Source organism: Procambarus clarkii, chromosome 37 (genome assembly GCF_040958095.1).
Source record: "Procambarus clarkii isolate CNS0578487 chromosome 37, FALCON_Pclarkii_2.0, whole genome shotgun sequence".
NCBI lineage: Eukaryota > Metazoa > Arthropoda > Malacostraca > Decapoda > Cambaridae > Procambarus > Procambarus clarkii.
The window spans coordinates 13215167-13227033 of NC_091186.1; the positions used below are offsets into that span (position 1 = coordinate 13215167).

At 37.9% G+C, this 11867-nt stretch overlaps 1 protein-coding gene across 1 annotated transcript; it reads right to left on the reverse strand.

Annotated features, from left to right (window-relative positions):
- Positions 1-3798: 3798 nt before the first annotated feature.
- Positions 3799-11577, reverse strand: Vha55 (V-type proton ATPase subunit Vha55). Its single transcript, XM_069337155.1, has 8 exons — positions 11445-11577; positions 8746-8978; positions 7910-8081; positions 7353-7443; positions 6282-6468; positions 5898-6086; positions 5437-5587; positions 3799-5242 (listed from the first exon to the last, which is right to left on the reverse strand). Exons 2-8 carry the CDS (start codon positions 8968-8970, stop codon positions 4788-4790), a joined length of 1470 nt encoding a protein of 489 aa, XP_069193256.1. The 5' UTR covers positions 8971-8978; positions 11445-11577; the 3' UTR covers positions 3799-4787.
- Between the last annotated feature and the right edge of the window lie 290 nt (positions 11578-11867).

Genomic DNA, 11867 nt, shown 5'->3' on the forward strand with positions numbered 1-11867 from the left:
TTTGGGTATTTTTTTCCAAAACAGCAAGTTTTCCAAAACCTCTGGTAGATTAGGAGGGCAGGAAATTCTCCTAAAGTTTGAAAACGTCATGAAAAACGGTTAATTGAAAGTTTCCTCTCCTAACCTTCCAAGTAAGTCGGAGGACTCAAACAGAAAACAGGACAGTACATCATTTTCGTGAAAATAATGGTATAATAAAATAATGGGGGAAGAAAGGAATTATCAAGGGAAAGCGCCAAGCCATTACGACTATATAGCACTGGGAAGGGATCAGGATAAGGATTTGGGATGGGACGGGGGGAAGGAATGTTGCCCAACCACTTGGACGGTCGGGGATTGAACGCCGCCCTGCATGAAGCGAGACCGTAGCTCTACCGTCCAGCCCAAGTGGTTGGACGACAGCAGAGAGGAGAGAATGGGCAAACACGCCCCTAACAATTACATGGCAGATGCCAACAAAATCAACAGACTAGGTACATGCAAATAACTAAGCTATATGTAAATATTTGTAATTAATAACAATTAAGAATTTATTAACTGTAAATTTAATTAATTATTAATTAACAGATTAGAACCCCCCCATTCAAAAGGCGAGTTTTCTTCCAGCGCAGAAAATGCCCACTTGCCCGCTCGCCCAATGGGTATCGTCCTGTATATTGTTAGTTGTCCGTCGTTGTTAACATCCGTCGCCAGCTTCGTGTCGCGCAGCCAACCCACCTCCCAGATTCTCACAGGACGACCCTTGGCTCACTCCCTGGTAATTAATTATCAGGGGAAAACGATTGATAAAGATTAAGACACCCAAGAGGTGGCACGGGCATGAATAGCCCGTAAGTGGTGGCCCTTTTAAGTCATTACCAGTATCAAGAGTTGATACTGAAGATCTGTGGAGGTGCGAATGCACCCTGCATGACGGGAGATGTCTCCCTTATGAATGTGTTAAGATGAAGATGAAGCAACCCAAAAGGTGGCACGGGCATAAATAGCCCGTAAGTGGTGGCCCTTTTAAGCCATTACTAGTATCAAGAGCTGATACTGGAGATCTGTGGAGGTGCGAATGCACCCTGCATGACGGGAGATGTCTACCTTGTGAATGTGTTAAGATGAAGATGAAGCCACCCAAAAGGTGGCACAGGCATGAATAGTTCGTAAGTGGTGGCCCTTTTGAGCCATCACCAGTATCAATAGATGATACTGGAGATCTGTGGAGGTGCGACTGCACCCTGCGTGACGGGAGATGTCTCCCGGACCAAATGGTGACCAGATGTAGACTGGGGGAAAACGCAAGCCATTACGACTTTATAGCCCTTGGAAGGGGTCAGGATAAGGATTTGGGATGGGACGGGGGAAGGAATGGTGCCCAACCACTTAGACGGTTGGGGATTGAATGCCGACCTGCATGAAGAGAGCCCATCGCTTTACCGTCCAAAACGGGAGACATCTCCCGTCACGCAGGGTGCAGTCGCACCTCCACAGATCTTCAGTATCAGCTTTTGATACTGGTAATGGCTCAAAAGGGCCACCATTTACGGGCTATTCATGCCCGTGCCACCTCTTGGGTGGCCTAATCTTCATCAATCAATTACCGTCCGAAGTGGCTTGGTTACACACACGTCATTAGTAGCATACGGGACGTGTGTAACTCCTAGACCATTTGGAAAAGGACTGTGACGGATCTATAGAATATTATTACATATTAACTATTCTGCCTTTCATAATACACTATACAAAATGAGAAGACTTTCATAAGTTATCTGCTCAGTGATTCATGCACAAGTGAAAGGCAGTTCAAAGTGTCACTAAGGTCATTTGGCTGCAGTTCCCCTCATTAGTGTACATTGCTCACAGATAATAATCTGGGCAAATAACCCTCAGTTGCACTTCAGCACTCCCTAGCCTGTGTGCTAACTTCCTGTAATTGGGTAACTTGTTAACCGCCTATTATATATCCTTGTACATCCTTAATTACATTAATGTCCTTATAGTCTATTGCCTCAACTCTTATCAGAATTAGTTACTTGCTCTGTATCTGTTAGCACCCATCCATTCTATCACTTTACATTTATTGTTTATAATTTATATTAAAATATAAATTGTAATTTAAATTATAAATTACCTTATAATTAAAAACTTAACGCATTCCAAACTAGTTTCCTTCCAAGCTACAGAAAATGGTAATTTATTTTTGACACGTTTTGATCTTCCATTGTGTGGTTTCATGATTTTGTTTTTGTTAATTTTGTATATCATTGGAGATTAACTTCACAATTTAAAAAATTAGCAGTGTGCAGCTACCCTATTCAATACGAGGGATAACAGAGGATAGAGCAAGAGCTAGCTACAAGTTCATCTAATTCAGTTCAATTAGTTCTAGTTCAGACATAATTAGTTCAGTCATGTACAGTATAGTGTTTTTTCCCATTCATAAACGAGGTTTTGGCAGCCGTATTAACAAGCACCTGGATTGTTAATAATTTTGATGATGGGTTGAAAGTTTCATCTTCCGACATACTAGATTCTATCAGTTAACTGCTGTTTCTTTACGAGAGAGAGAGAAGATTAAGCCACCCAAAAGGTGGCATGGGCATGAATAGCCCGTAAGTGGTGGCCCTTTTGAGCCATTTCCAGTATCAATAGATGATACTGGAGATCTGTGGAGGTGCGACTGCACCCTGCGTAATGGGAGATGTCTCCCGTGTGTTTCTTTACAATGACAAAGTCCTCAAATACTACCCAGAACATGATCAAATGAAGACCTAAAAAAAAATTTGAACACCTCAAAAATAATAATTCGGTTGAAGTCTTTATTAGCAACATGAGAAAATGCCACCCTGGAACTGAAGTATGAGAACCATTAATGAGATAGACTCCCCCAAAACCCAGACAGTATACTGGCTACATGGTCAGTCTTAGTGTACTTTAAAAATATATAAAACAAACTTTGTTCCGACATAAATAAGTTCACACAAGAATAGAAATAGCCTAAGCTATTCTACCCTATTATGAAATGTACTTCCTGTTCTCAATAAACTTACTTGAACTTGATAAACAAGTAATTTTAAAATTCTATTATTCTTAAATGATGTTGCTTCAGTCATCCCAATTATCATTTACAACCAGCACTTGATGCATTATTATGATTCCTTCAAAATAAATGAAGACCACTTATACAAGCAATAAATTTAAATACTATACTGGGTACTTTGTTTTGAAACACGGTAAGCCTCCTACATAAATATAACGGCGTACAAAATTCCTTCCCGCCTTCCCAGGCAAGTACAATAAGAGCTTCTCAGCACTAACATGCTTAATATCTCCTGCTGTGTATTTAATACCAACTTAGTATGCCTTAAACAAAACCATGGTCTGCCAATAATGGGCTATCTTGCACTTATAACCCTCAAGCTCTTAGAACATCATTGTTTTAATTAACAAATCCAGACTAAGGCGCATCTGGGAACATCCCGTGCGTAGGTTCGAATCCTCATCACGGCCCCTGTGGATTTGTTCATTTGATATAGCACGCTATTGTTATTTCTGTGCGTATCATTGTTTTACATTTACTATGTAATATCATCTGTGGCCTCGAGTTTTAATGGTGTGTTTACATGTATGTAAATAATAATCAGCACAATACAAATTCATTTAAGGAATTTGTATTTTAGATTGAGAAATTCGGATGCCAATAAAATATGCAACAACAAACTTTCGTAACAAGCAGGGAATTTTAGTACGTATTAACTATTCAGTTTTTCATAATACCTTATACAAAATGAGAAGATTAATAAATCAAGAAAATAACTATTATACATTTTATTGGAGACAATACCAGTCATTATATCCACAACTTTACAACACTGCTCTAATCCAGACAAAAGATATACTGTACTACATTTCTCTACATATTATACACAATCTCAAATACACATAAATTACAATGAAATAAAAGTATAATCTCTTAAGCAAAATGAGAGCAGTTGTGATTGCTTCCTGGAATGTACGTCAATGTTTCTCGCCGATTCACTGTAGGTTGAAAACCTATGTTACTCGTCTATATTATGCACCCAACAACTGCTCCGCTAATATATACAACAACCACACCACATTGCTAAGCTGTGCTAATTAACACCAGCATATTAAGAAGAGTTTTTACAACCTACAGGAATATGCATAACAGCATCTTCATTTCAAGTTTGCTCTGTTGGCTTCATTGTTATCAAGTGTTCTATACAAGATGTTCCTCCTCTCCATCCCCCTTCCCCTTTTCAAAACAAAAGTATATAAATTACTAGTACAGAAAATATGGAAAAATTATTTGTGCATCTTTTGCCGCTTCACAATTTTTACACGTAAATTTGCAGCAACATTTTTAATATAAATTAATAACGACAATTAACAGCTGAAGGCATACTGCAAATGGTATTGCTGCTACCATTCATACCCATAAAATAATCAATGCAATATTAATTATGTCAAAAATTTATGCATCTTATTGACTGTACAACACTAGCTCCTATTATGATTAAAAAATGATAAAGCTCTATAAAAAAAGGAAACTTACATGTTACTTTAAAAAATCTATTGGTCTCAAAATAACCTGATCAATTCTTAACAAATTACTCTTATCCTGATTATACTCTCATAAATTTTTTAAGCATTTACCCATGCAGTCTGTCTTTTGTTCTATCTATGAACAACGATAACCATATATTTTTCACAAATATACAACCATTGCCCGGAAAAGTAAAATCCCTTAAATTTCATGATCACCTGTAAGTTTTTGTACACTACTGTGGCCGGTCTCGTGGGTAGAATTCTGCAAGAGTTGAGGCTGGAATACGCTTGAGCATTTCTTTGGGGAAGATACGAAGCAACTGCCACCCAATGTCCAAGGACTCGAAGACAGAGCGTTTCATGTATGATCCTTGAGAAATAAATGTTTTTTCAAACTTGGCAAGGAACTCTAGATACAGCAGATCATCTGAAGTCAAAGCCTCTTCACCCACTACAGCTTTCATGGCCTGGAGATCTTTGCCAATAGCATAACAAGCATATAGCTGGTTGGAAACATCAGAGTGATCCTTGCGGGTCATTCCTTCTCCAATGGCAGATTTCATAAGTCGAGAAAGTGAAGGGAGTACATTGATAGGAGGATAGATTTGACGATTGTGCAACTGGCGCTCAACGTAAATCTGACCCTCTGTGATGTAGCCCGTAAGATCAGGAATGGGATGGGTGATATCTGTTGAAAATTAAGTATATAAGCTCGGTTGCAATCAAAGTCAGATTATAAAGCACTATAACTTACATTATCACAATAATTTCCGAAGTAATATGATGCAAAGTTAACCTATACTTGACTGGCAGTGAATGAACAAAAATCATTCCATGGAGAACAAATTAAGTACTGTATTTATATAACAGGTGAATTCTTACCATCGTTAGGCATAGTAAGAATAGGGACCTGAGTAATGGAACCCTGACGACCCTCTACTCGACCAGCACGTTCGTAAATAGTAGCCAAATCGGTGTACATGTAACCAGGGAAACCACGACGACCTGGTACCTCCTCTCTGGCTGCAGATACCTTTAATAAAACATATTTTAGGTAGTGTGTTTGCACATGCACACAATGCTACTGGAATCAATCCCAAAATCAGGTACATTTTTAATTTGGAACTTATAAAGTTGAGGAAATATCTATTCTAATTAAAAAAAAAAAAAAGACTAACATTAAAGCTGGTGATTAATTATATACAATTAGTGAAAGTGATAAGAAGGCTTATTAAAAACAGGATTATCCTCTAATTGTAAGCCTTAAATCATATAATGATTAACAGGTCTTTACAAGCCACACCTCATGTACTAACCAGACAAATTCAACTCCTCATACCTACCTCACGCAAAGCCTCAGCATATGAAGACATGTCAGTAAGAATAATGAGAACATGTTTCTCACACTGGTAAGCCAGATATTCAGCTGTAGTTAGGGCAAGACGTGGGGTGATGATACGTTCAATAGTTGGATCGTTTGCAAGGTTCAAGAAGAGGCACACATTCTCCATGGAGCCATTCTCTTCAAAGTCCTATACAATAAAGTAATTGGTCAATACAAGATTTTTAAACATACCTAGAGGTTTATCAAAAAGCAAAGAAATCTTACTACTAATGAGTATGAGAACAGTCAAAAAAATAGTAACTAATTTTAACAAAATATGGTAACATTTGTTCTTCAGAAATTTGTCTAGACTTAAGAAGCCATATGAACCACAGTGTCAAACCTGTTTGAAGAATCTGGCAGTTTCCATGTTGACACCCATAGCAGCAAATACTATGGCAAAGTTGTCCTTATGGTCATCAAGCACACTCTTCGTAGGCAGTTTCACCAAACCAGCTTGACGACAAATCTGAGCAGCAATTTCGTTGTGAGGCAGACCAGCAGCTGAGAAAATGGGGATCTTTTGCCCTCTGTCAAAAGATGTTTAGTTTAAGCATTGTATATAGTACAGAAGATCTTTTTAAGTACAGGCAGTGGTTTGAAGTGTTTTAAACAAACAAAATTCCTAAAAAAAGGCAAATTTTCCTATCAATAGTTAATATACATTTGTTCACAAAATCTCATTGTATGTCACTTTCATCTCCATACATACATAATTTTATATAATGTGTGTGTGTGTGTGTGTGTGTGTGTGTGTGTGTGTGTGTGTGTGTGTGTGTGTGTGTGTGTGTGTGTGTGTGTGTGTGTGTGTGTGTGTGTGTGTGTGTGTGTGTGTGTGTGTGTGTGTGTGTGTGTGTGTGTGTGTGTGTATATATATATATATATATATATATATATATATATATATATATATATATATATATATATATATATATATATATATATATATATATATATATATATATATATATATATATATATATATATATATATATATATATATGCATGCAAGAGGAAAACAGGATATTGATGTGTGGATCCATTAAATACAATATTTTCTATAAATATATATTTTGCTAATTACAAATACAATGCAACCTTGCTTTGGCAAATCTATGGTTTTAATGCACACTTTCAAGACAAAATTTAAATTTTTGTACATCTTCCGCCTCGAAAGAAAAAAAAAACTGGTTTACCATCAACTGATGGCCAAGAACCACCCCATTTCACCTCCTCTTTAACATCATTTCCAAGCCTGAAGAGTGAGTGACTAGCAAACATTTCTTTGTTTAAGCCCTTAATTGCATGAATGCTGAATTTCTTAGGATTTTTTTTTAACAAGGGGTGGTTGTCAGCCTCCACTCACTCACTCACTCTGCCATTTATAATAAAACAAAAATTATCTGCCTCTTACCGAGCAATAGAGTTCATAACGTCAATGGAAGAAATCCCAGTCTGGATCATCTCTTCTGGGTAGGTACGTGACCAGGGATTGATGGGCTGACCTAAGGAACAGGAATAGTTGGTATACTGTCAATCAAGGCTAAAAAAATGGATCTATATACTGTACTGTTCTTATTATAATAGACATTTTGTGAGACCCAGTTAATTTTGCTTTGATTCACAAAATAAATTTTGTAATGTGCTTGATCATTAATACACACTGGCACCCCATCTTGCCCACTTATCTCACCCACTTGTTGACGACACACCGGCACCCATCTTGCCCACTTATCTCACCCACTTGATAAGTGGGCAAGATGTTTCCCAGCACCAGCACCCATCTTGCCCACTTATCTCACCCACTTCTTGACCACACACACCAGCACCAATCATTAAGTATCATTACTATCTTGTACCATTACAAGATAGTAATGATACTTAGTTTTTATGCAACGTGAATATAAAAAAAAAATCACAATATGAACCAAAATTAATTATGGATGAGAAGTAATAACAAGTCTGATTTACCCTGAATATCAAGGTAGTCTTCTGCTAATACTGTAGGACCCTGATCAATAGGTTTGCCAGAGCCATTGAAAATACGTCCCAACATGTCCTCCGACACGGGAGTCCTCAAAATGTCACCAGTGAACTCGCACACAGTGTGTTTGGCGTCCACACCAGAGGTTCCTTCAAATACCTGAAAATTTGAAATTATGAAATGATTTTCCTAAAACCAATTTCCTAAAAGAAACAAACAATAATCAACATTTTTTTAAACTGTACAGTATATACACACACACACACACACACACACACACAGTGCCAATTATTATGCAAGTTTTTAAAAATTTATCAAGTGCTGAAGTTGTGGAAATTATGTAAATGTTTGGTTTCATGGCATGTCATGGCATGGTCGCAGACCAGTTACCATACTAGGCTGAAACCTGCTTGCCTTTCAGTGGTTTCTCAAGCTCATATGGTTAAAAAATGTCCAATAAAATGGAAGGCAGAAACTTATCACACATAATGACTACCACTGGAGCCCACAAGGGGGTCAACATCTAGAAACTTTATTATGGACCCATTATGAGTAGGTAACTTTGCCTCAATCGAGAGCCTGGTACAGCAGTGTATTGTACATCAAATAAAGTGACAAATTTATCAACAGCTTTAGTTAAAAAAACATATATTATGTACAACACCAAATCCACAAATTTGTAATTTATACAGCACAGTATTGTAACAACTGTACTTTTTCATAGGGGAGGGGGAGATAAGATAGAAATGTAATGAAAAGTGAATAAATTTTTGCTAATTCTGAATTTATATACTTATAGAGTAATCACTGTAACAATAAGTACCTGGACAACAGCCTTTGAGCCGCTCACTTCCAACACTTGTCCCTTGCGCTCGGTGCCATCAGCCAAGTGAAGATTGACGATCTCGGCAAACTTTGGGAATTTGACATCATCCAAGATAACAAGTGGACCGTTCACACCCGTGACAGTCTTGTAACAGAGACGAGGCTGAGCAATGTAGTCCCGCTGCACAGCAGCCACATGCTCCAGGTGGCCAAGACTAGTCATTTCTGTAACTAATACAAAATAAAATGATATATAATTTATATATACAGTACTGTACTGTACAGAACTAAGCAAATTGCCAAATCTGAATGAAAAAGAATTTTGTTAAAAAATCCAAGTACAGTATAAGGTAAGGTAATTATTATGTGTGCACTAAGCCATTAGGACTGTACAGCACTCTTAATAAATGTCATCTGATTTAAGCTTTGCCCGTTTCTTATCTACCTCTTTGCTTATTCTTACCTTTTTTCTTATTTTTACCTACGAATAGGATGAATCTTACATTCATCCTATTCTTACCCCTCTCTTACCTGCTCCTCACCTTTCCTCTCACTCTCTTACCTTATATATTTTTATCTGTACAGTACCTTCTTTTCTTCTGTTACACTACAGTACTTTATAATGGTCCAGGATGGACCAAAATGTCGTTGTTTCTTTACTTTCTGATGTGTGGTTTGTTCATCGTATACAAGTTAAATAGGATTACATTCAGAAAAACCCTAGGTAAACTCCAGTTTAGAAAATGGATTTTATGCAACAAATTATTGGGAACATAATAAATGTGGAATTATAGGAACATTACATGCATTGGGTAGACATACGAGTGAGCAAGGTTGGGCAAAAATAGGAGCTGCTTTAAATGGTCCAATGGGCCTTTTGCAGTTATCTACTCTAATATCCCAGAGGCAACAAGTTGTGCTGGGTCGTCTTGGATTGGCAATATATGATGACCAAACCACACATTAGAACATGAAAACATGACAAAGCTCGTAATTTTCCGACATGTGGTTTGGTCATCATGTCTTCGGTCCGGCTACTCATCGACTACATTAGCACAGGTATTTTACCATTTTATAACTGTACTGGAAGGGATAGTTCCATGGCTCCAGTGCTCTTAATGTCGATAAGAAGCTACAAATGAACTTTTCCTTCACTTGCTTGTTAAAAGCATGATACTGTATGTGCCATTTATACAAGTGTTGGAATGATCTACATGGCAGAATGTGAACCATGATTTTGGCAGACAACTTTCTGATGTGAGCTAGGTTGACCAAATATTTGAGCACCATGTACGAGTAATCAGTACTCCTGGGTTCCGATTTAGACTTTAGTGCTAGAAAAGCTTATGGAACATGGTTAAACGAATGAAGGGGGGGGGGGGGAGGAAAAGGGCTACAAGTCGACAAGTCTGAGACTGACTCAAAACTTACTCCCCTCACTGTGGACCCTTACAGTACCAAATCATTATTAATGCTTATATCATACTTATCAAATATATGGACCAAAATATGAATGTGTTCTAAGTATGCTTAAACTAAATGTACAGTATTAAGAAAGCATTTTTTAATATAAAAATATACCACTTATAGACTACAGTACAGTACTGAGTACAATTAACCGAATTTTGTAAAATAATTGTTAATCACTGCCTCCTACATTCTCTCACACTTATACATCTCCAGATACGTTTTAAATATATCAGGCCCTTCCAGCCAGCCTATTTTTAGTGCAATTATGAAATATTACAAGTTCGTAAATTCAGATCAGCGATAAAGAATTACGTACAGTACAATGTATTACCAGACTTTTTAATTCACTGTGTCAGGGGACAGGCAGCCAGTTTATACACACAGTACATCATAGACTTATATCAAAGTCCCCCCCCACCCCCCCACCGGGTCGAATTACTGACCCTCCCTAGGATGCAATCCCACAACAAGCCGACTAACGCCTGGGTACTTTACCTATTTACTGCCAGGTGGACAGGAGCATTAGGCGATAGAATATGTACCCAACCATTTCTATTTCACCTGGGATTCTCAACTGCAAGCCGAGAACGAACCCAACTCTCGCCTCACTGGTATTTTCCAAATTGTCCTATTTATACGCCATTTTCACAATACTTAAATAAAATACTGCACCTAGTAACAGAATGAAACATTAAGTGTTAGATACACGAGATGACACAGACTGGCCTCGGCGGTGACTTGTATTTCTGACTTTATTCAGATGCCTAATTACAATAAGCATTATAATTTACATTTGCTAAAACTATGTTACTAGCAATGTGGAGCTTAACTATGAACATTTATCAGAATATAAGGTGAAGCATTCACAAAAATATAAAAATAAATCCTATTTTATCTCCCTTTCCCGCAGCATCCCAGTACACTGGCGAAGGAACGTGTAACAATTATAATTGTCTCAATACCATAAACCCTCATCACAAATTAAGATAGAGAGACTTCAGAGCGTCTACAAGACCCTCAAGCAGGTATAACCTGCAGATGATACCTCCTCTGGGGGGGTCTGGGGCGAGCCGGGCATCAACAGATTTACTGTCACTTACAACTCAAAACCTTATCTCCAGTGCTGCTCCCTTCATTACTCGTCTCCCCACTTACTTGGATATTAAGCACTAACTCTGTACTTAGTGAATGTGCAAGAACACACAAGTATATTGTAGTTGGACCTACTTTTGACAGCTCCCGTTCACGAAACAGTACAACAAGCGTCTGCGCCAGTGTCATATGATGTCAGCTGATCAATGGTCGCAGGCTCCGTGCTGGGATCGAAAGACTCGCACCTCGTCTTCGATCTCAATATGGTGCGCGTCACATTGCTGTCGCGCGAAATTTGATTTATTCTTTTTCATATTTTACCGTAAGGTTTGGTAAGCGGAGAGCAGAAGAAGGGTGTTAGTTAGAAAAGTTTAATTTTGTTGTTGTGTTAAAATTATGACTTAAAATACAAAGTTTAACGACCCGTTACAGAGTATAGAGATAAAAATATCCCCATCTCACAGGCTGATTAGTCATACATGGACTCAGAAGAGAACATGAAATGCGAGGCTGATCTATTACTCTCCACTAGCAAACTCTGGGCACAGCACAATATCT